Source organism: Coffea eugenioides, chromosome 8, assembly GCF_003713205.1.
Source record: "Coffea eugenioides isolate CCC68of chromosome 8, Ceug_1.0, whole genome shotgun sequence".
NCBI lineage: Eukaryota > Viridiplantae > Streptophyta > Magnoliopsida > Gentianales > Rubiaceae > Coffea > Coffea eugenioides.
In genome coordinates this window covers 9,678,824-9,705,031 of record NC_040042.1, presented here as the reverse complement: position 1 = coordinate 9,705,031, position 26,208 = coordinate 9,678,824, and the positions used below count along the sequence as shown (strand labels likewise).

At 33.5% G+C, this 26,208-nt stretch overlaps 2 protein-coding genes across 2 annotated transcripts in view; both read right to left on the bottom strand.

Moving 5' to 3' along the window:
- Positions 1-13,298: 13,298 nt before the first annotated feature.
- LOC113780189 (putative disease resistance protein RGA3) lies at positions 13,299-16,644 on the bottom strand. The gene is made up of 3 exons (XM_027326002.1): positions 15,148-16,644; positions 14,247-14,390; positions 13,299-14,033 (listed from the first exon to the last, which is right to left on the bottom strand). Exons 1-3 carry the CDS (start codon positions 16,642-16,644, stop codon positions 13,299-13,301), a joined length of 2,376 nt encoding a protein of 791 aa, XP_027181803.1.
- Positions 16,645-25,891: 9,247 nt separating this feature from the next.
- The window catches only part of LOC113780188 (putative disease resistance protein RGA4), a 6,199-nt gene continuing 5,882 nt past the window's right edge, over positions 25,892-26,208 (bottom strand). Inside the window, exon 2 of the mRNA XM_027326001.1 lies at positions 25,892-25,945. Within this exon, the coding sequence (XP_027181802.1) occupies positions 25,892-25,945 (54 nt within the window). The remainder of the gene's footprint in view (positions 25,946-26,208) is intronic.

Below are 26,208 nucleotides of genomic sequence, written 5' to 3'. Positions count from 1 at the left end.
TACTGCAAAACTCATAAGATATCTAAATGTGATAGCATCCACTACAGGTGAATATGTTTTATCATAATCAAATCCAGACCTTTGTGAAAATTCTTGGGCTACAAGTCTTGCTTTATACTTCACAATTTCTTTTTTCTCATTTCTCTTTATCACAAATACTCATTTATATCCTACTGGCTTTACACCTTCAGGTGTTTGGACTACAAGTCCAAAACTTTTCTTTTAACCAGTGAGTCTAATTCAGATTGGATCACATCTTTCCATTTTAGCCGATCATTTCTATACCGACATTCATCAATCAATTTAGATTCATAATCCTCATCAACTTCTATAATATCAAGTGCTACATTTTATTAGGTTATAATTAAATTTTCTATGATTTCATTCTCTTCAGGAGTTGGCTCTTCGGGAGCGACCTCTTCAAGAGGTTGAATTTTGTCATGACATTTATTTAATCTCCGGAGTTAATCGAAATCAATTTATACCTTATTTAGGTAGGCCAGCTTTAAATTTATTTGTAGCACTTGTGCATGTCCTTCAGGGACATCAATTTTAACCAGAGTATTTTCTACAAGAATAGTTGATTTAATGACTCTTCTGGAGTCGATAAATATAACTGATAATTGGTTTGCAACTTTCTGTAAATGAATAATCTCTTGAACTTCTAGTTCACGTTATTTTGTATGAGGATCGAGGAAATCCAATTTTTTGATTTCCTTTCGGTTGATCTTTTCCTCCCCCTAATGTCGGGAATCGTAACTCATCAGAATAAATAAATCATTCAATAGATCACCCATCAATATTTTATGATATTTATTCGTGAAAGGTGATTCATACCCAACATAAATTTTAAATTTCTTTTAGAGCCATATATAATATAAAGGGGGTATGTAAAAATACTTGTCGGCTCTCAAATATTCTCACTTTTGTCAAATCATATATCCATTGGGATCAGTAAACTTCTGGTTTACTGCAGGTGATAATTATAAATCAAATGAAAATGAAGACAACTATATCGATAACCATTTCTCTCTCGAATGATTATTATGATATAATTAACCTTTATCTCATTTGATTTCTAAACATGATCTTTATCATTGTTTCATTTAGTGTCTCAATTTGATATCCATTTCGACGGATATTCAAATTCAATAATTTTTTCGAGACATGGTAAAAAGTAGTGCTTTATTTATGATAAACTTTTCTCCTACAGAGAGAAATATAGTAGTGGCTCTTTTGGAACTTTCAATCACTTAAACACTACAACTGATCGTGTTTGTCTCTCTCATTGGAATATAGTAGCACTTATTAATGCGACACATATCATTGTCACCATAATTCTTATGGGACAAATATCATTACCATAATCCTTTGATCTCAAATATTTAATATCCATTTTTTCTTCAGGAAGAAAAGTTAATTAAACAATCATCATACACCTTCACGATGTTTAAAGAAATTGGCCATGTGAAGATGATATTATAATTTTGATTCGTCAAATGTACTTTTACTTTTTTGTCCTCATCATTATTATCCCACTTCAAGTGGTAATTTTTTCTCTTGTCATGGTAAAGTATATATTTACCAAAATTATAGTCATGGCAGCAACCATAACTAATAAATTGAAATTTAGTCGCATTCACTTCTGGGAATGGACTAGAACTAGTATGCAATAAGTACAAAATACTTCTCAAATTTTCTCTCAATATTGCTACTACAAGAGCATATTTGAGAAATATGTAGAGAATATTATTTTCAACTAAGAAATAATTCTAAACATAGCAGAATTATGTACTTACAATCATAAGTAAATTTATCACACCAGGCTTTGAAATAATGACCATCTTTTTCTTTAAGTATTTCAAAGAACAAGTGGATTCTCAAGTATAATTGATTTTCTATAACAGCATCTCCAAAACTCAATGCATCAGAATATAAGTATTTATAACAAATAATTCTAAAGATAAATAAGTAGAATTAAAAGATGAAATATTACCTCAAAGATGTCAAAGCGTATATGTTCTTGTTTAGTAGTTGCTCAGTAGTAGACACTTGTATTTTGCAATCATTCAAAGGTTAACCATAATAAATTGAAATAAATTTATAGGTTAGAAATTTACCTCAATAAATAGACAGATGTTGGCGAAAAAAACATAGGCAGAATCTCGTGTTTCACTTTTACTCAAGGTAAAGCCTTCGTTTTCACCTTTTGCTCAAAAGTAGAGACTCGTGCTGATAACATGTTGTAAAACAAAATAAACTACTATAATATGAATGGAGATATTAGAAGAAAAGTAGAGCAATGAAGAATGGTATTCTTGTATTCCAACAAAATACAAAAGTACTCATAAAGGGTGTCAATGTACTTTTACATATAAGTACTACATGATCAAAGGTACATAAATCCTATTAAACACCCACTACTACAAGAATATGAAGAAACTTATGAAACATTTTCTCCACTACATGAATAGATTTATGGATTGTAACTTCTATACATAATGTAGCCATAAATCATGAATTAATCCTCTTGGGAATACAAAGAGACATCCACACTTTTAATTGTTTCATAATATCGAAACAAATCTCTTTTATTTTATAAATATTACATTACTTTTATTTTAAATAATACTCTATTCAAACACGCTCATTACAGATATGCACATTTCACTTCAGCATAGACTTAAAAAGGACTTCCATGGAATATGATGCAACAGCACTTGTATGATTTTTTTCATTAATTCAAAGTTTCGATTTCACTCATCTTGAAAAGTGGCTTTCTTAAATGTTAAAATTCAGTCCATCAGGAAAGTAATCACTTGTTGAAAACTTGTTGCTCTTTCCTTAGCCAGCGACTATTCGATGAGAGAAGTAAAGAGTTCTTGGACGGCTGATCTAGACTGAAAAAGGAGATGAGAACAGCTATCGCTACAAAGCCCTCATCCAAATAAGTACATCCACCTATGCCACGGCTTCAACAAGCAACTAACAGAAAAAGCTAATTGTATAGTCTTGCAAACAATGATCAATAAATGAATCCGAATTAGAAAAGCTGCATGAATTTCCACCAAACTTGGTACATAAGATTAATAAGTTTAAGCGACTAATACATTAGAAAGTAAATGGCCAAAAATGTCACCAAACCATTTAAAATTGCATCGATTGCCGCTAAATTTTTTTTTGGGCCAAAAGGCTCACTAATTTGTTCTTTCAAGTTAATTTTGGTGAGTTCAACTCTTTTGATAATCGAAAATAAGCACAGCATTTGCTAATGTAGGTTTTCAAGGACAAAAATGTTAAAAAATAATTAAGGGTTAAAAACAAAAAAAAACCCTCATGTGGTATACCTAATACACAGAAAAGTCCCACGTGATTTTAAAACATACAAAACAACACCTCATATTTTGAATTAAATTATAAAGTAACAGAATTCGTAAAACTTAACGGAATCCGGTAAATTTAACAGAAAACTTAACAGAATCCAGTAAATTTAACGGTCGAGACTATCATTTTCATTAAATTTAACGAATTCTGTTAGTTTATAATTTAATTCAAAATATGAGGTGTCGTTTTGTATATTTTGATACTATAGGAAATTTTTCTGTGTATTAGATATATCACAGGGTTTTTTTTTGTTTTTTAACCCAATAATTAACACACAACTTCTTTGTTGCAAATTGTACCTTTTTCCAACCGACACATCCTTGTCCCCTCCCCGCAATTTCCTTCTTCTCTCCATCCATCTACGCGGCTACACCACCTCTCAGCCACCCTCCCCTCTATCCCTGCCACCCATTATCCCACCCTTTCACTTGTCCTCATCCCTGCCACCCTACACATCTCGTCCTGTTTTCTCTCTCTTTTCTCTCCCTACACATTTGTAAAACCTATTCCTGAATTTTATAGGATTAATATTTAAATAATTTGCGCAGAAGAGACATTGGCTATTCTTGCTCTAGGCTAAGTTTGGGTGTTTAGGATAGAAAAGAAAAGAAGGGAAAACTTAAGTTATGAGAGAAGAGAAGAGAAGAGAAGGGATTGTTATGTTGTTTGGGAGTTTTGAGAATTAGTGGAATGATTTTGGATATGAAAGTCATTAAATATTTATTCAAGACATTTTTAAGGATAAAATGGGTATTTTAAAAAACTTTCATAAGTTTCTCCCAACTTTCTCTTCATTTCTCTCCAATTTGGAAGGAAAAATTTTGCATACTATTCATCCTCTTAAATCATTCCATTTCCCTTCTTTTCTTTCCTACTAAAAACTAACAAATGAAAGAAAAGCTAACTTTCTCTTCTTTCCCTTTCTTTTCTGTCCAAATCCTCCACTCCCAAATGAAGCCCTAGTCTTGCTGAAGTACTTCCTTAGCCCTTTTAGAGTGTCAGTTTTTCTCTTTAATCATTATTTTCTTTTCTATTTAGACTGGTTTTAATAGTCACCTCTAATCAAATTACTGTTCATAATTGTTTTGGGCAAAGTTCAGTGCTCTGATGAAAGAAGATCCATCCGCAATAATTGCAATGCTGAAATAATTGAGAACAATTACATTCAAGTGAATGCTCTTGTTGCCTTGCCTACTCAAAACTAGCGTTCATATTATTGTAATTTGCAGAGGGTTGCCACGTTTCCATTCAATGTTTTTTTTCTCTGTCCTTTCGTGTGCTTTGATGTGTGACAATATTTGTGCCGTTTTGTTGTTGTGTTAAATTCTTACTCCTTTGATGTCTGACAAGATTTGTGCCATTTTATTGTTGTTATGTTATATTCTTACTTAATGTCAGGACTGTTGTGAGAGCAGGAGAATTACCATAATATGCTTTTCTTCTTCTGTTCCCAAATTATTGATGTCAGTGGTCAAGACAAATGTTTCCCTAAATTTCCCAAATTATTGCTGTGCCTTTTTTTTTTTTTTGGTTCGGGGTGGGTTGTTGGGGGCGGGGTGCGGCGGGCGGGAACAGGGAATAACTTTTCTAATTTTATCTTTTATGAAAATAATTGTTTTGTACTATGTTACTTTGACTCCAGTACCAAAGCCCCGTGAATACTGTAAAGACGAAATGAAGAGTCAGAATGGCAATAGAATTTGCAGAAGTGTTGCTTTGCATATCGAATTTCTATTTCCGGAAATGTGAGAGCCCAGAGAAGGAAGAAAGGCATTCCATTGTCTTCTACTCGTTCAGCAGTTCTCTGATTCACTGCAAGTGCAAGGATAGGCTCAAGTAGCAAAACTTGTTGGCAACTTCATGGAATCAAACAATCAGTCGCTAGTTTAATTGGTATATTAGAAGTTGCCCCAAAAAAGGGTTAATTTCAGAAACCTCCCCTAGAGTTTCTAATAATTGCAGAATGCTCCCCTCAAGTTTATCAAATTAAACTTACCTCTCTTACTTTTACTGTTCATGTAACAATATAAACCCAAAATTCTATTAATCAAGTTTAAGAGAAACCTTAGGGGAGTTTTAGGCTGGAGAGGATTCATCAAGTTTAAGAAAAGAAAAGGCATCATTATGAATATAGAGATTTTCAAAAAATTCATTTTGTCAAAAATCAAAATACTGTAGGTAATCTGTAAATATGCAATAAATGACTTATGTAGGATGGCAATGAAGACAGGTATCCATGGAAGCAATTGGGCTGTGGGGGGTATTTAATATTGTATAATATATACTTATATATGTATAATATGAAATAAGTACTATAAATGGTATTCTTATATCTGAACGTTATAAGTATCCCAGTTATTACAGTTCACAAGTACATCTTAGTTGATTAGTGGATTTGGAAACACTATTCTAAAGATCAACAAAAAGAAAAATCATCCATGCTAGTAGAGGCAAATTCAAATTTCCACTAGTCATGAATCATTTGCGAGTACACATCTTTAGCTCAACATTTTGTACACCTACAGCATGGATGACCTCCTTCTCGGATCAAATCAAATGCAGTTAACTAAAAGTCTAACAAACTTATGGATCTCATCCTCAAATGCTTGCCTAATCTCATTTGAGTCACATTATTCTGATTTCCAAAACAGAAGCTGATCGATAACATTCAATCATGTCCCTTTAAAAGCTTCCATAAAATCAATCATTTCGCTGTGTACCTTTCCAACAACTAACTCAATAAGCACTAATTCAACATCACAGACATCCATACTTTTCACAGTGACTGCTCAATTTTTTGCTAAAAATTAAAAAGAATGATCAATAAAATTATTACTAGTATTATGTATATAGAAAAAATAAGACTAAACAAAAACTAAAAGCATTGGGGTAGGATAGGTGCATCTGCGAGAGTCGAGGCGGGGCGGGATGGGAGGCGAGTGAGGATTCTTCCGCCTTAAACCCACCCTCTCTAAATGTATGATTTTGGGACGTGTCCTGAATTGTGATGGTTATTAGAGTTAAAACCATTTAAACATTTTTGACCAAAAAAGAAAATTTAACGGACAAGACACAGAGTGTGCCCACTATTTCTTTTTTCAGTCTCTAATCTTTAGCCTTAATTGTAAAGTTATGCTGTTTAAAATTGACCGCAACGAGGAAAAGTTTCTCCATTCATATTAGTACAGAGTTGATTAGTTCGTACTGTTTGAGTTAGAGAATTACAATTAATCAGAGGTAGTTTGCATTGGACTGTTTGGCCAGTTATTTTGCAAGTACATGACTTTTGGCAAGGGAGATGGGACTATTTAGAGGGAAAAGTAGAGTGAAATTGGTCGTGACTTTCCTGGCTGGGTAATAGTACAATAATTCAATGAACTTGGTGGACCTATAGAAGCAGAGTGAAATTGTTGCATAACATTTCAGGGTGTGTAGTAGTAATAAACTTTTGAATGTGGGGGAGCTAAATTAGATTCCATCTTAGAAATTTTTTCACCTGCTGGAACTTGGAAGTTAATTTTGAGGGAAGGTTGAACAATAGCAGTCAGGACCCGAGGTCAGTACGGGCAAAAGATAGAACAGTAAAGGAAAAAATTCGTAGATTATGCACTAAAATCACAGTTATATGAAGATATTATATTCGATTGCATATTTTACAATGAAAAATGTACAATATATAGATGTTCAGTAACTGATCGGGGATGTCGGGATCCATAGTGATAGGGTATAATTTGTTAGTAATTTTATTATTGATTTCCCCTTCTATCCCTGACAAATATTGTGTTAATTGCTGATATTTACTCATATTTGGTATTTGGACTTAATTTCAGGAATAAAGCAGAAAACTACCAAAAAGGAGGGACTTTATGGAAAATATGGAGATTTCTAAGGGTTTCAATGCTTGGGCTCTTGAATTGGTGGGGACCACAAGCTAGTGGAAGGCATCTAGTCATTTGGGCTCTTAAAAGAAAGCTACGGAAAGAGACTTGGGGGCAAGAAGTACTTTGAAGGCTTTGTCCACATGTGTGGGGACCACCTAGATAGCCTTTAGTCATCTTCCTCTTGTTGCTTAAATAGGGATAACGTAGAGTAGCAGGGACATCTAGGGCTTTAGTTTTAGTTTTTTAGTTTAGTTCTAGTTTCCTTTCTTTGGACTGGCCTCTGACACACGCCAGGTGTTCGACAATATTCCCCAACGGGGAGATTTTCTCATGAGGCGTGGTTAAGCTTTTCTAGTCAAGGGGACAACTGACGATTTGGTTCGACAACTACTGTGAGATCGAATCTGTTTTAATTGTTTTCTTCATTTATTGGTATTTATATGTTCCTTGATTTTAATTGCTATGGCCTTGTGTATGATTGATTAGTGCGCAATAATTAATTATTCATATAGGCTATTTTTGCTAAATAGGGGTAATTGAATCCGTAATTGTTCGTTATCTTTATCTCAGTAGCAACTGGCGTAATTGGATTTATGTCTGGGGAACATATGATCTAGCTTAAACAAACCCTCGTAGCGTGTTTGTTGGTTAGGATTGGGCCTTTCTAATTATTAATGCAATCTAGAAATTAAATCCTACGGTCGTACCTAGGGTTATTTTTGGGTTAGAGAAATAGCTAACGGTCGTACCTTAGCTATCGAGAAATTAAGGAAGGGTTGGTTGTTTATCGCGTGCATGACAACTATAACTAATCTATTACTAAATGTTGGAATTATTTCTGCATCAATGATCAGTTGCATGAACCATTTCTGAAGTGTATCCTTGGCTAGAGTTTCTCTTAGTTATTTCTTTTAATTAATTATTTTCTGCAGTTAATTTATTTAGTTAGCATTTAATCCAAAACCCCCCATACTTTGGACTCTAGAAGAAACGAATTATCTCCAGTCCCTGTGGATTCGACCCTACTCACCTCTATATACAAAATCTGTATTTTTCTCGAGTAGGTATTTATTATTGCACAGATTCGGCACCTGTCACATAGTATTAGTGATAACTTGAGCGAAAACCACCTAAACATTTATTTTTCCAGCAAAACCAAAAAAAAAAAAAAATCACTGAACATGACACCGAGTATGCCCATTGTTTCTCCACCAACGTTGACGCTGAGTCTTCCCGCAATAATACGACGGATGGAGACAAAATAAATGTAGCGAGGACTTGAAAAACACTCTGGTGTCCCATGACAAATTTGTTGTGCATATAGTTTTGAAAAAGAAAAATGAGATATACTTCTATGAAAATAGAAAATATTTTTTTGGAACTTATTTTATAATTTTGTTAATAATCAATATCCATAATCAAAAGAATGGAGACACTAATAAAACATATAGGTAAATCATTAGGAGATCTATGCCAAACGGTTATCAATTAGTACCCAATCCATGTAGAAGGAAAATGTAATTTTTTTTATTTATTTAGATGTCCAACTGAGGGAAAATATTCTTAGGTCCCTTAACTCAATTTAGTAAGAAAATGTATATATAATCTCATCTTTAGCCTTAATTGTGGATATTTGTTACTTAAAATTGACCGCAAGTGGATGGGAATGGCTGCAATGAGGAAAGGTTTCTCCCTTCATATTAGTAGTGAGTTCATTACTTCAAACTATTTCAGTCTGCATTTAGATTGAACAATTTGACGAAGGATTTGAAAATTTTTCAAAATATGTTTCAATTTATAAATCATCAATTATTTTAGTATTTAAAATGTATTTTGATAATTGGTGAATTACAAATCTAAATACTTCTTAAACAATTTAAACTACTAGAACAATTCAGATGAATTTGAAATCCTTTGTTAAATTCCTTGGTCTAAACGAAAAGACTACCATTAATCAACTAGCAAATTATTCGGATAGCCACTAAATTTTTAAAATAGTCAATATTTGTCCACTCAACTATTAATAGTATATTTTTACCCATTGAACTATAAAAAATGTAAATTTTGGGTAATTTCATCTAATTTTACTATTAACTCTGCCAAATCTTAGAATCTGCATTGTTCACGACACATACTATTAATTGTTAGATCTAGTAGAGTTAATGGTGAAATCAGACGGAATGATTCAAAATTTATACTTTTTTTTAATTCAGTGGCAAAAGTTGATTATTTAAAAGTTCAATGGCTCCCGGGGTAATTTGCTCTTAATTAACACTAGTTTGCATTGGGCTGTTTGGTCAACTAATTTGGTTTAGAAAGATGTTTCGAGGGGCGGGCACGGGTCAGGTATCTGTCTCGTGTATCAATTGGCTCACTCGATTTGCACCTTGCAGGTCAGCCGTTTTCTGACCCTTATCCGCCCTAACGGGTACCGTCCTGCCTTGCTTATCATTTAATTTAAAAAAAAACTTTTTCAATTTATTTTTGTATTTTATATATTCACCTAAAATTTAATAAAAAGTCTCCTACCAAGAAACAAACATGCGAAGAAAATACATAAACAAGAAAAAATTAAAAGAATTCAAAATCAATGAAATTTTGAAATAAGTAGTACCTTTTTTTAAATATATATTCCACATTAATTAAACTCTTTTCTAAAAAATATAGGATCATGATTTCTACAAATAAATCTCGTGAATAAACTATAGTCTCTCATATTTGTAATATAATTTGTTCAATGAAATTGCTTATTTAGCTTTAAAAATATTATTTTGTGGTATGTGTATAAAAATAATATGTGTGTGTGTGTGTGTGTGTTGGGGGGGGAGGGGGGATTTGGTACCTGTGGATTTTTAATTTATGTGATCCTACCCTATCCCGCATCTAAGTGGGTATTTGACACTCTTTTGCTCCGGTCAAATAGTATATAGATCGGATATCCTAATTTTCAGATCCGATTGAATTAGGTATGGCGCATTTTCAAGTTAACGGTTGTTTTTGTCCACTTCTAATTGTTCTGCATTGACATATGGGCCAGAAATGTCACTAAAAGTTCTCTACAAAGGCCCATGTATCCAAATCATATCATGGGTCTCAAAGTCTTCTAGAAACCTTGGTTGCCTTGGGAAGTCCAGGTATACAAGGCCCATCATTTAGATTTTTATTTTTTTTAAATTTTTTGGTGATTACTTTCAATATTGATTCAAGTTATATGGTATTCTAGTTGCAGTTTGCACATATTATTGTGCACTTATGGTACCACTGCTGTGTTTTTGTATAATAATTTTTACAAAAAAATATTAGCATAACACTTTTGATTAGAGCAAATTCTCTCAATTATTTTTCAAACAAGATAGATTCATAAGGGATATCATCACATGAAAAGAAAATAAAATAAAAATGAGAGTAGCTCTAAGAAATTAATTAATGTTTGTCAAGTGGATATAGATTATGCTCCATGTAGCATGTGATTTCACCCGCAAATCGTGATTTTGCATAAAGTTACAGATGATTGCTATACGAATTACATCCATCGTGAATTAAGATAAAGCTGAGAAATTTTTCTAGTCTATTCTACCTATTCTCAATCATGGATTTAGAATGTCTAGCTAGTATTGCAGTGGAATCCACAAGACTCACTTTCTTCCTCTGCATTGCAAGTGCAACATATTGCTGTGATGGCCTCTGGTATACATGGACTCTTTAATTCAACTTTAGTCCATTTTCATTCGATCTTTTCCTGAGGAAACTTAGGTCAATGCCATTTCGCCTTAGGCATTTTAAGAATTTTTTAATCAAATCCCTAATGTTGAGCCAGTTTCCTTATTCCTCTCCCTGGCATGAAAGATAAGAAATTTTGGATTCGCCAAATCAGATGCAAAATTATCATGTTAACTAGTGAAATCTCTGTCCAGATGTCCTCCAAAGTAAATGACATCCTTAAGTTCTTGTATCATGGTATCAAAAAGTATGTTTTCCAAAAGAAATTCAAGGTTCTTAAGCTATGACTTGTTAACAGACCATTCTGTACATGTTTTTCCTGGTTTTATTTTATGCTTCTAATAAAAGATTAGTGAGATGATGTAACACTGGGAATCTTCAATCTTATATCCATTTTGCAGTTATTAAAATGTATTTACAGATTTACATGTTTTCTGCTAAATAATGAAGGCACCAACATTATTTAGACCGTCCTCTAATTTATGTGTTAAGAATCAGAGAGATTTAGTTCTCTGGTCTCTCGATCATCCTCTGATATGAGTTTCTTCACACTGATGCAATCTTAATTCCCAACATTCAGTGCTGCATATAAATGATGAAAGACATTATGAAAATCAATTTTGCAACAATTCAAGGATGATACATCATGTGTTTGGGTTAACTGTGGATGCGATATTCTCCTTCTTTCCCTAAAAGTTTATGTTTCTACCAAGGAGTCAAGGACCAAGAGAAGGTTGAAAGAGGGAACAGAGACAATAACTTTATCTCCCATTTTATTTTTCTAGATTCGTTCAGTGAATGGCATTTAGTGGCCTTCAAACTTCCATTCCCATGTCTGCTCGCATAGCATCTTCTCATCTTTTTTCTCCCAAATTATTGGGATTGGTGCCGTGGATCGTTACATGATAAATACAAAAGCTCTTTCATGCAGCAAAAATTTGCATAATTTTGTTCCCTGGCATGTTATAAAGCTATATAGAGTTGTCTTCTAGTAGTGTTATCCCTTCCTCTTCAGAAGTTTTTTTGAAGTCTTTGCTCTGAGTACCTCCTTCTTGTCATGATTTTAACGGTTTATGCTATCCACGAGATGCACTTTCTGCCTCCATTTCAAGTGCAATATACTCTTGTGATGGCCTGTTGGTCTACACGGGATTTCTGGATGGTGCAATTGGAATCTTTGATGCTGATAGCTTGAGGCTCTGTTGTCGGACAGCACTGTCGGCTTACATGCCATCATCAATTGCCAAGTATTGAAATGATGATACTCTTCTGACTTTTCATTAAAGAAGCTGGTCATGCTCCATAGTTTTTACTCTTTTTGTATTTATATACATTCCCTATGCATCAACTGGGTATGGTATAAATTGGGTACTAGTACACAAATAGTTTATTACGTAATACATGAATATGCAGACCCACCCATATATAATTGTATTACTCAATTTTCAGGTACGGGATGTGCTTAATTTTGTGCCATTCCTCTCCTCCCCTTTCACACCGTAGTCCCAGTAGGTAGCAGTAACGTATAGTCAAACTTCGGAGTGTCATCATCATTTGAATGCTGGATGGAAGTGTTTCAAGCTTCGGACAAACTCCTAGTGTCAGGTGTTGAAGAGAAGTGAGGTGGTCTCCAAACCAGTCTGGCAATGAAGTTAGATTGGGGAAATGTCGCAGATCCAGTACTTGTAGTGCAGGGAAATGTTTGACTTCCTCTGGCAGAGCTGTTGCGTTTGACCATGTGATGCTTAGATGAGTCAAGGATTTGAGGGCCTTAGTCCCCATTGAGAGGCTCACCAAATTATAGCATTCCTTGATATGGAGTTCATGCAAAGAAGCAAGGCCCCGCAATCCTTCTTCTGGCAGAGACTTGAGCTTGGGACATCCCTCGATGTCCAACACCTTCAAGACCGCGAGGCTAGCCAAGCTTCTGGGTAAGGCTCGCAGATCCTTCATCTTCAAAATTTTTAGGGATTGAAGAAGACTAAGATTTTGTAGCATCTCTTCTGGAAAACAACTCAATCCTTTAATGTACCTAATTGTAAAGGAATTGAGACTAGTGAGATTGGAGATTGAAGCCCATGCCATGTTGGGGCAGCTGTCGATGTATAACCTCTTTAGGGAAGACATAGTTGGCAACGGCAATGTCAACATTGGGCAATTCACAAACAACAAGGATTGAAGTCTAGAGAACACCCAAAGAGTACTAGCAGTACCTTGGACTTCTCTTCCTAACATTCCTTTTAGGTTGGGCATGTTTATTAAGTCCAGTTGTTTCAACGATAGGGACATTGCAACAACAGCGGCAGTACTCTCCTAGGCCCCAACTATGTACTCCGCTGCACTGTCATACACATGAACATTTGTTACAGTTGAAATCCAAGATGGAAATGATGAACCTTTGAAGCCTTCTATATTTAGAAATTGAAGGTTGGGGCAGGGTTTCAGGGCTTCGAGCAATTCCTCATCGTTGTATTGTTGAAACATTCTTTCGGAATCCCATTCCAAATACAACTCGCAGAGACTCTGTTTTTTAATTAAGCAAGCTTCCTCTGCATCCTTTTTGTCTTCAATCCTCTCAAGCTGCTTAATTGATAGCTCTCTTCTAAGTATATTTAAGTCTCGCAACTCACTTGGTCGGAAGCCTTTTTTGCCACCCAGGACGACCATACTCAACGTACGAAGGCAAGTCAACCTCCCAATTCCACTTGGCATGCGAGTCAATCTCCAGCAGTCCTGTAGACAAAGATGTCTAAGATTTCTGAGGAACCTCATGCCTTTGGGTAGACTTTGAAGTTTAACACAATCATTTAGGTTTAAAATTTGCAAATTCCACAAGTCACAAATTGAATTGGGTAGTTCAACAATGTCAGATCCTGAAAGATTTAGATGCCTTAAATGTTTCAGGTTGCTTACTGCAGGTGGCAACTTCGTAAAGTGTCCTTCCAACCACATTGACCTTACAATGAGCGCCCTCAAGGAACCACATTTTGACAAGAAAGCAGAAAACTGGTCAATGCCTGTGCTTGTAATAGGAAAAGCCATTGTTAGCTGATCATTTGGCATACACAATAGAGGTGGCAATTTGGATTGAAATCCATTTATCCATCCATATAATCCATAATTAAATGGATTTGGATTATCCATTTATAATGTTGGTTTTAAATGGATGACCAAAGTAAAACCATTAAATTAAATGGATTTATATGGATTATCCACAAAAACCATATATATCCATTTACTTAAAAACCAAATAAAAGAAACCTGTTGCATGTTTTTCAACTCTATCTCATTCCTCTGTTCTTTAGTGTTGGCCTCCTCCGCGTTTATTCCACCGGCCTTATGAACACGTTGATGATGATGGCAACTAGCAGCCGCCATCAAATCATAAACGTGGTGTCTCAATTTCTGCTAATTCAATGATATAATAGTTCCGACCTTTTAACTCTTTTACCGCAGTGAAAATGTTTAATTTTGGACAGAAAATAAAGAAAGCAACTAGTGCCTTGCCTGCTTAAGTCTGTGCTCAGAAGTGACAAATACAGAAAGACAGCCTTTACCTTTCCAGTATGACCAAATGCTTGTGTTGCATTCTGGTTTTAAGCCAACTTAAGGATTAAGCCTTGATGGGTGGGAGATCAAGAGTTTAAATATTACCTCCTATTAATTGTCACAATATGTGATTTTTTAAAAAAATTCATACGGGTGTGGTTTAGTCCTCCGTAAGCCCAGTTGAACCTCTCTCCTTAGATTATGATGTGATTTAGTCCCCATTAATCCCTCATTAATTACCATATGGCTATTTGTACAACAATCTTCATGGTTAGTTCCAATTATTTTTGTCATTTATTGATTTTTGTCATTTTCAACACCTAAAATTTACAAGTACATAAAAAAGTATTTTCATATTATAAGAAATGGTAATAAAAAAAAAGTAACCAAAATATTTAAATGGATTATAAATGGATAATTGGTTTTTATTTAATCCATTTAGATCCATCCATTTAGATCCATTTAATGGATTGGATCTAAATGGATTGGATAAATTTCATCCACCATCCATTAAGTCAAAACCAATTATGAACCATTTATCCATATTGCCACCTCTAATACACAACATCATGGTTCTATTTGACTCTGTTCCACCGTGTTTAGCCTTCATTACGGATTGAGCCAGATCATGGACAAGGTCATGCATCTTAAAAGTGAGAACACGGCCAAACTTATCTTTCATCACGTCTTGGAACAATGATCTGTAATGAAGTTCAGCCAGCACAGCATCACCAACATCTTCCACTTCCATCATTCCATTAGATGAAATTAATCCATTTGCCATCCACAAATGTATTACCTCTTCCTTTTTAATTTCAGAGCCCTTGGGAAATACTGCACAATATGCAAAGCAACCTCTCAACTCTACCGGAAGATTAAGGTAGCTCAATCTCAACGCAGGCAAGATATGTGTTGTTTCTTGAGGTAAGTTCCAAATTTCACTGCATTTCAAAAAGTTCCATTCGGTTTCTTCTCTCTTAAATCGTAGAAAGCCTCCAAGAGCTTTTGCAGCCAGTGGAACACCACCACATTTTTGCACAATCTCTTTTCCAATGGCTATAAGGTTAGGAAATTCTTCTGCCTCGTGACGACCAAATGCCCGTTGCCTAAACAGTGACCAACACTGATTGTCTGACAAGCTCGACAGATAATGTGTCTGTAATGTGCCCATTATTGTGGCAACCTTCTCCATACGAGTTGTCGTGACAATAAAACTACCTCTTGATCCACATTCCAGAACAGATTTCAGGTTCTCCCATTCCTCTCGATTCTCATTCCAGACATCATCCAGTACAACCAAGTATCTTTTCCCTCTCAACAGCTCTTGAAGATTTCTTTGGAGAGGATCCAAGCCTAGGGCTTCAGCAGAAGTCCCTTTTGCAGACTCAATTAAGGCTTTTATTATCCTCTTCACATCAAAATCCTCTGAAACCCAAACCCAGAGTTTTAGCTCAAAATGCTCAATTACGCGCTTATCATGGAAGACCAATTGTGCAAGTGTTGTCTTTCCAAGGCCTCCAACACCCACTATAGGGAGTACCGATACATTTTGGTTATTGCTAACTTGATTCACCAATATTCCTACAATCTTATCTTTTTCCTCGTCCCTTCCAATGACTTGTTCAGGTTCATTTAGCAAGGAACCAGTCTCACGTGTTGCAGTGGAATCAACCAGAAAGTGGTTGCTCCCACGCTTTTGATCACTTAATCCAAGCTTTATTCTCTCATCAGCAACTGCATCAAATTTTCCAATGATTTTCTTCATCCTTGCTCCAAGCCTGTGCCGAAACCATATGTTTGATGTTGCTGGAAGACAATGGAATACATTGCAACATATGTTGTTGCACTTCGGTTCTCTCGAGACTTCGGTTGCATAATCATCTAATATGTCATCGACTTCATAAGCAATAAGATTGAGCTTCTGCAGCCAAAGTTGAATTGCCTTGTCAGTAAACTGCTTCTGCTCGGCATCTTCAATCACTGCTTTGGTTGTTGATAGCAAGCTTGAAAGCTTTTGTATCTCTGTTTCAATACCACAAAGCAATCTAAGCTCCTCTTGGATTATGGGAGAATTCAGAATTTTTACCAGACTTTCCAATAACGCTTCCATCAAGTGTGACCTGAAAATTACGGATGATGAAAGGGAAGTGAACTTTAATTAAGTTCCTAGGGGCAAGAGAGGGATGTCAAAAAGAAAAGGACAAAATTTTTTTTGTACAAGTAAATGTAGCAAAGCTCGATATCATCAAATGCAGAACGAAATGTTTTGAACCTTATGATAAAATAAAATAAAAAGGTTCTCATATTAGACAGCCTGTTGTTATTTTGGAAAGTATTAGACACCCATCGGTCACCTGGCATATCAATCCAAAAAAAAATACAAATGGTTGCGAAACACAAAAAAAAAAAAAAACTGGTGAAAGATAAACTAAAATTAATCAAAATCTGAAGAGATACGAAAATTCTATGGTCCTTTCAGGCGATTATTCCCACAATCTTTGTCCCTAAGAGATGATTAGTGATTCAGATTATGAATTTTTGAAAATATTACAATCTAAGGGTACAAAACAATTATTATTTCACCATCCAATGGTGAATTTAATTTGAGGGTATAACCAAAAGGAATCTTAAAGTCTGCCGAAAAGATGACCAATTACCAATACCTTCATCAAGTTTAAATATTTAAATATTTTACCCTACTTATTTCTTTCATGAAATATATCATTCAAAATAACTATATACAAAGAAACACCCGTAATGTACAATGCACATGCTTCCAAACTGGTGTATTAGAACATGAATAACAGGAAGCCAAATTGCAGCCCTAAAGGTTATTTGGCAGCAAATAACAAATTCTGACAAAGAGAAAAGAAATTCAGCACTTACTTTTGAATGAATGAGTACTCTAGCGATAGCGATAGGTGATCTGTAGAATTTTCCAAAACAAATCCCTTCATATGGTGAAGCTACGATTTAAAAAGAAAAACTTTAAGTTTAAGAAAAAGAAACAAAATTCAGCACTTACTTGAGAGAAAATGAAACCTCTTGCAATAGCTGGTGATCTAATGAACATACAAAAAATTCCCAGTATATCGTGCACCTACTCACTCAAAATTAAGTATGAGGAGAAGACAACATTCAGAGAAAGATGATGATTTCAACCAAAATACAAACCATAAGTGCAAGACTTTTTTCAATAGAGATAACAGACAAAGTAGTCGTAGTGGTCGGTAAGGCGTCACTATTTGTTATTATTGAATAAAAAGAAGTAGAGTGAAATTGCTTATGAGTTTCCTGGCCTTGTTGTAGGACAATAATTGAACTTGTTGACTTATAGACTGAATTTTTCCAAGCAATGGAATAAGAAAGTAGATTGAAATTACTACATGACTACAAGGTACTTAAAGTACATTTTACTTTGAACCCTTACATAGTAGATATATTCCACTCAATTTTTAAACTTTATTTTTAGATGCTTTACCTCTTAAAGTTTAAAATACATCGCACTTTGGTTTTGCACACTTTACTTTTTAAAATATAAAATCCATCCTACGAAAGTACCAAAACTAATGAAATAGTAAGCAAGTGATACTCAAATTTTAGGAATTAAAACTACAAGATAAATTTCATACTTTAGGGATAGAATGTCAACAGTTAAAATTTAAAAACTAAGAGTAGGGTGGATTTTATATTTTGGGGGTAAAGTATTCTAAACTAAATTTTAATGACTAAAGTGAGAGCATGTTAAAAATTCAAGGGTAAATAGTAATGAATCTGTGAAATTTCCTGTTTGACCTTCTAGTTCCATATTTGTTTATGGTGGGTTTATTGACACTTTGGCCCTCTGAACTAAGAGGGCAGTCGTACTCTACCCCTTCAATCTCAAAAATATATAGTTTAGCCCCATGAAGACTAGTCAAAATTAGAAATACTAAAAAAAAGTGAGTGTAATGACATTATTACCCCTTTATTCATGAACTTATCTATAACTAACAATCATTTCCTTTCATTGCTAAAGGATTTACATCTTTTCTATCATATCAATTATACAAAAATATCAACTAAAAAGAGTTAAAAATAGTTGGTATTTAGTTTATATCCTTGAAATTTTTTTCATTAGATTAATGTTCACTTTTATATATGTTTTATTCAATTTATTAGATATTAAGTCAAATAAAATGGATGCATAACACAATACTAAAAATAAAAGGTAATGTTATTTGCATTCCCACTATCCTATTTCATCTTGATGAGATCATATTATCCCTACTCTAATTCCTACCCCATCTTGTATTCACATGCAAGAAAGTTCGACACAATTGTTGTTTGTGTCCAGAAGGTATAAAAAATTAACTTTTGCTTCTCTTTTTCTAAATCTACATAACTGTTATTTAATTTATTTTTCATATTATTATTTCAATTTCAATTTTGCAGATTTCAATTTTTTTAAATTTGAGGTTTCATTGCATCATTTGGATACTAGATGCTATTATGCTTTTGTTGAAATATACTAGAAAGTTTCACTCCCTCTATGGTGGCTATATGAGTTATTCTTAGTAGACTTTTTGAAGTATTAGTGTCATATTTATGAGACATTATAGTTATACTCAGTTTCTAATCATCTTTGATGCCCAGGATTTTTTATTTTTATTTATTTTTTTAGGTTTGATGTTTGGAATTTATTCATATTATATTGCTAGATTGATCTTTGTCATCATATAATTTCATGAAGTTTTGTAGAAAAATACATAATACATATTAGAGATAATTTTAAATTAGCCATTTTAATGTGTAATGGAATAATTAATTGGTTTTAGAATGTAAGAGAAAATCTAGTAAACTCATAGGCAAAGAGATGAAATTAGGCAAGGGTAATATGGTGTCATCAAAATGAAAATGGAATAATGGGAGTGTAAATAACATATGAGGAGTGCCAATAACATTACCCAAAATAAATGCAATTGGAGAAATTTCAAAAAACAGGGGTAATACTAAACTCATTATTTTAAAGATTTTTTTTATTATTTTAATTTATTTAAAAATTTATGCTAATATTATTTTCATTTATCAAATTAGTCAAATTAGTCCAATATTAAATTCTTAATCAAATTTGCTAAAAATATTTGGTATGCCTTAGTTTAAACTTAAAGAAGGAAAATAGAGATTTAATCAAAATTTATTTTTTAAAAAAGAAAATGCAATAATAGTAAACTATAAATATATCAACAAAAAATGAAAATAGTATTAGCTTAACAGTTCATATAAACTCAAATAATAAAAAAACTAATTTCAAACAAAAACTAAGTTTAGTATTACCTCTTTTTAAAAAAAATTGGTAATTATTTTTGTTTTAATATTGTGTTATTTATCCATTTTGTTTGACTTAAAGTATAATAAATTGAACAATCCACATATAAAAGTGAATAAAATTTTAAGGATATAAATAATCTTGCGCTTGAATCTAATAAGCTCTTCTTCAAGCCACCTAATATAATCTACTATTCACAAATTTTACAATTTAAATTTTTTAAAAAACCAATTTAATCTTATCAAGTTAAATCAAATGAGTGTAATTCTTTATAGATTCAATAACAGGAAAGACTGTCATTGTCCAGTTTTTGGAAAATGAGTAAGATATACCTAGGGGAAAATGAGTAAGATGTACCTAGGGCAGTTTTTTAAATCACATCTTTTTATACTTGTGAAAGGAACACTTATGGGTGCAAAATGTTCCCACAAGAAAGTACAAAGGTGGTATTGTTCCATCTCATATTTTCTCGCAATTTTACCTAAGTCCTGTTTGATAACTTAGTTCAGCACTTAAATAAAACGGATTCAAATCTTAACATATTCAAACCGTTTGATAACCAAAAATTGAACAATTGAATTAATTAAGTAGCACTGAATTTTTCAGGCAAAACTTGCTCCCAAATTTAAGTAATAAATTATTTACTTATCACTGAATGTGATATGTTCTTAAATATATTAGATTTAATATTTTATAATTCAATAACTTAATGAATTCAGATTTCAAATTTCAGATTTCAAATTTCAAATTTCAGTTTTCAGATTTCAATTTTATCAAACGCACCCCTAATATTAATCGTAGAAAAATGGCAAAACTAGAGGTGGCAAACCAACCCAGTTAACTAAATTTACCCATACCTGCCCATGAATAGATGGATATGAGTATCTTAAATTTTTGTGTATGGATATAAATGGGTTACCTAATAATACCCATTTAATGGATAACCCATCAAACCCAATTAACTCATTTAGAATTTTCTTACCCCAAGTCTCTTCTTTTGCCCCACCCATTTTTTTTTTCAAATTTTTCATTTTGTCATGATGTTAACTACTTTTGTTTCATTATTATTATTATTATTTGTTTCTCTTATCTTATTATTTTATTTTCTCTTAGTTTGTTAACTTGCTCATTTTTCAGCATTACCAATTTATGATAAATTTTAGCCTCTTTTCTTATCTTTCTAAAATGAAAATTTAAATTTATATATGAAAAAGTGTTAGGGGTTCAAAATTTTTGGATTAAGTTTTTATATTAACTTTTATAGTACTTAGTTCAAAATTTTATATTCTTATTATTCAATTATTAAATAATATGCAATTTTGTGATATAGAGTATAAATGAAAAAAAAATTAGTAATTAGGCTTATTGAACATTATAAGTAAATATTTAAAACTAATGATGGGTACAAAGAGTGGTATAAATTGATAACTTAGTTTGCAAAAATGAATTTAAATGAGTTTACAAAAAGTTAAAATAAATGGGTTATAAATGAGTAATTGGGTTACCCAATTCATTTTTTGACATATCTATTTATACCCATATAATTAAATGGATATAAATGGATTGAATCATTTATACCTATTACCCATTTTATCCAACCCAAACCCGTCCTTTTTTTTTTTTGTCAAATTATAAACCTAATCCCAGAACAGTCCTCAAAAGCCGTCCAAGTCACCCATTTTGACACCTCTATGCAAAATCATCGACTTGCGGATCCCGCAGGTTTAGCTTAGAATCTTCTTCTGCAATTAGAAATTGATTTGCAGTCCCCATTTGTTAGCATGAAGAAATGGTTCCTGCACTATTTATCAGTTCTAGTGCTCTCTCTCTCGCCAAACTACACGGTTTCCAGAGTAATTCCCTCAGTTAAATGTTAAATCCAAACTTCCATTTTCCTTCATTCCCTCCCTTTTAACGGATCCAAGCTCAAAACTTCTGTAATTAGTTATGACAATAGAAAGTGCGGATGCATGACATGCTGCATTGCATCACGAAGCACGAGATATTGGGCCTTTAGTTTTTAAGTGTATATGCTCTTTTCTTTAGTAATGTATAGCTTAAATCAGCTAAAAGACACTAGACTAAAGAAAGCTCCACTATTCAAGGGGAGTTTTCACAGCCTAATGACTGATTGGTCACCACATGCCCAACTCCAGTCCCCACATAGATTGTTTCCCAGAATCCTTCCTCAGACAATTTAACTCGTGCACTGTGCGACTTTTGAAAGCTGTAAATCTGAAGTAAGGAACACCTGAATAAAGACAAACATACGAAGGCATAAAGCAAGCAGTGGGAGTGCGGGACAGCTACTAAAGTTTAAGGGCATAGATTAGACAAAACACATGTAAAGAGAGCTAGGGATAAACGCATAAAGAAGATAGCATCTACCTGCATCAACATTCATTAGTCATTATTAAATTGATAGCTTGCTTTCAGTAATTTCATACGAATATGCTATTTGTTTAACATTTGATACAGTTGCACGGACAAATATTAATACTGGACGCAAAACTGGAGAAGTTACTCCATTATTAAAGTAGAGAAAGGAATAAAATCCATGAGAAAAAATATTGGAGACCTAATCTAGAAGAAGAATAGACATCCAAGAAAAAAAGCTGTTGGTAATTTCATAAGCAAGGGATAAAATCATGTTTTGTGATGATCACATGACCAAGTATATATAACCAGCCAAAACACAGATGGGCAGAGCAAATTCGTGCCGTATCATATTACTCTCACATACTATATTATTTCTTAATACTATATCACATAGCTAATTTGAATGGCAGATGCAATTCAATCTTTACTGTAGAAAGCATTGGCAAACTATTGATTGAAGAAGCAAATTTTCTGCAAGGTGTCAATGAGCAAGTTCGGTTACTCCATGAAGATCTGAAATAGATGGAATGGTTCTTAAAGTATGCAGATACAGAGCAGAGTGTAAGGGAGAGAGTCCAAACACGGGTTGCAGAATTTAAAGCTATTGCTTATGAAGCCAATGATTTGGTTGAAGATTATGTGCATTCAGAGTTTCGTCCCAAGATTCTACAAGTTTCCTTGAAAGGTATGCTTGCATCTTCAACGAATGCTATACACGTCATAATCTGGGGTCAGAGATTCAAAGTCTCAGAAATAGGATCTCTAGCCTTACCCACGGTTTTGCTGAGTATGGTATAACTACTATTATGGAACAACAAGCACCAAGTTCCACGCAACAAAAGTCAAGGCGGACGTACTCCTTTGTGGCTGACGATGATTTCATTGGATTGGAGACTGATGTGGAGATTTTATTCAAGTGTTTGCTCGATGAAGGTCAAGTTGGCTCCCAGAAAGTCATTTCAATTTATGGAATGGGAGGTTTGGGTAAGACGACTCTGGCTAGAAGAGTATATCATGATCCTAGGTTGAGGAAGTACTTCAGTGGTTTTGCATGGGTTTGTGTGTCACAACAATGGCAAGCAATAGATCTTTTGCAAGAAATGCTGGTTGAACTTATCCCTGACACTGAGCGAAGAACACTAACAATGAATAGCACAGAGCAGGAGTTGGGAACAAAGCTTCGCCAGGTCTTGCAGCAGAGAAGATGCTTGATTGTTCTTGATGACATTTGGTCAATAGAGGCTTGGGATTCCATAAAACACGCTTTCCCGATGACAGAGAAAGGAAGCAAAATACTGCTAACAACTCGTAAAAGGGACATGGCACTACACATTGATCCAGATGGTTACCACCATGAGCCTCCATTGCTAAACGAGGATGAAAGTTGGGAGCTGCTCCGCAAAAAGGCATTAGGAAATAGAAGTGACGAAGGCACGTATGTGTATTTCTTTTCCTTTTTTTTTTTTCATTTTTGTTCACAATTTACATTATAAGTTTTATGGACAGGCCTTAACTGTACCTGACAAAGAATTAGCCATGCACTGGATAAGCTCACTTGCATATCTTTTCATTAAGCCTATATCGTCACGAACATGAATTAGCTTACATAATTTCCATATTTTTTTAAGCAAAAAACTCTTTCTTTTATTGATCAACAGAAGAGAAGCTTTACAAAGGAAGGAACTTCCTACCACATCAATCACCGCTGTATAATCTATACTATACAAATTCTATACATGTCAGGATAACTAATCAAGATAACAAGTTAATCCATGAGGCATGCCTGATCTAACCCCCGTTCCATCATCAATTCCAGATTCTCCTTAATACAGAATTTCCATCTTATACTCTTTATGTTTAAATGGAAATGTAAAATAGACTTGGTTACCATTTTTCTGGTTCATCTTTTTGTCTCCTAAGAGATGTACACGTCCAGTATTTATTCATTTATTTATTTTTATTTTATTTGTTTTCAAATGGGACTGTAAAGTCTTGCGAGGAAGAACAGAGTAAGGGGAGGGTTTTATAGTCAGAATCAGGGACCTCTTCGTTACCTGACTAATGTCCTTATCAGTTTTAAGTAACTCTCTATACACAAACTCAATTGAGTTAAATCTTGAGTGCCACTGTTAGTTATTCTAACTAATATTCACTTTTAGATATTTTTAGTGAGCTCTTAACGTGTTAATAAAGGTGGAGTGGAATGGAAACTATTTAGAACTATAATCAAATGTTATCTTCTGCAGTTGGTTCTATTAGTTGGGGTAACATATCTAATTTGCTAAAAGTAGTCGCCATACCATGATTTTTGGGTAGAGGCAAAGTTATAACCTATGTTTTGAAACTCAGATTGGCTAGCAAAAGTTAGAGGTCAAGAGTTAATTGGTTTGATCGATTAGACCAATATTCAATACTTGGATAACATCATTTTGATGACATAAATATGCATCAATTTTTTATATATAAATAATATAGAAAATTGAGTATAAATACATTAGTTACATTCATTTTCAACCTTATGCTCCTTCTCTGTCAAATTCATTTAAATTAGTTATATTCCTTATCCATCAAATTTGTAAAAGATCACTAAATTGCTAATTCAACAAATGTCCAATCAACAACAAGTACTTAATAAGAATTTTCAACAAAAAAAAATCAAGTTTTGAATTAATTTGTTAACGTTTCCAAAGTTCAAATACACATCGATGAGCCTAAGTTGTTTAAAGTGGATAATAAGTCTTCAACAAATCAAGGCTTATTTGTAAAGAATACAAAAACTAAAACTGCACAATGAAATTATAAGAAAAGTTTGGGAACTTACTTATAATTATTCAAAACATCAGGGTCAGAACAAAGTACTAAAAAATTTTTACACTTAAGAGGCAATATCTTGCTCAACTTCGTCTGCTTCAACATTCATCATCACCAACATGACGCGAAGTTCCAGGCTTGCTCTGCATCTTTTCCATTTTTTTTTCGACTATTTTCCCTTTCTTGTTGTTTCCTTCCTTCAAATTGGCACCCTTCAACCTTTCTTTAATTTCATTCTTTTTTGCTGTTTTTCTTTTCCCTAATTTTTATTTAGATCTATAGATCTTAGAAAAAGACATTCATAGATATAAAGATCCATTATTTTTCTTCCTCTCTTGCTATTTGGTTGGAAGTTTTTCCTTGTGGTTTCAAATGTGTCATTGATTGTTGGGGAAATAAAATTAGGGCTTTAGAGATGAAGGGAATTTAGGATAAAACAAACAAATCAATAACTACCAAAAAAAAAGAATGGCAACAAAAAAATGAATAAAACACGACTTTTTACCAATTTTTACGGTTTTCGGTTCAACCCAATTTTTGATCGAGTTTTTGTTGAGTAGCTTTCTAAGTAGACTTCGACCAAATGCCTAATCGATTCCCAATTCAACTAGTTGAACTTGCCAGTCTAATCCAAGTTTTAAAACACGGTTTACAAGTATAGTAAAAAGTTATTTTATGACTATAAATTTAAAAACTATCAACTATATATCATTTTTCTCTTTTTCTTTTTGTTTCTTTTCCTTAATGATTTAATCTTGATATTGAATTACAATTCAAAGCAAAATAGTTTAAACCAAATATCTATATGAACCAGTTTTTTGGGATCTCATGATGACGTGAAAGATAGCAATAGTAAAAATTAAGTCTTTATTCGCTGCAAAACTTGAACCCGATGGGAACCATCTAAGAAGTCCTAATCAACAGAACAACAACAAGAAACCCAGACCAAGAGAAACAAAGGACAAAATAAATCAAAACTCTCCTCGCTCCTTGATCTCTACAGAGTCAAAGGCTTCTGTTCTGAAAAGCACACCATGAAACTTCAGATATTCTTGGATTTACTAAATCATTCATGCTCTGGTGCGTTCTGAAACTGAACTGACGGTATCACGGCGTCTACCGTTCTGCGTTCAAACCGCGATGATAAAAAGCATAAAACCATAAAACCAAATAAAC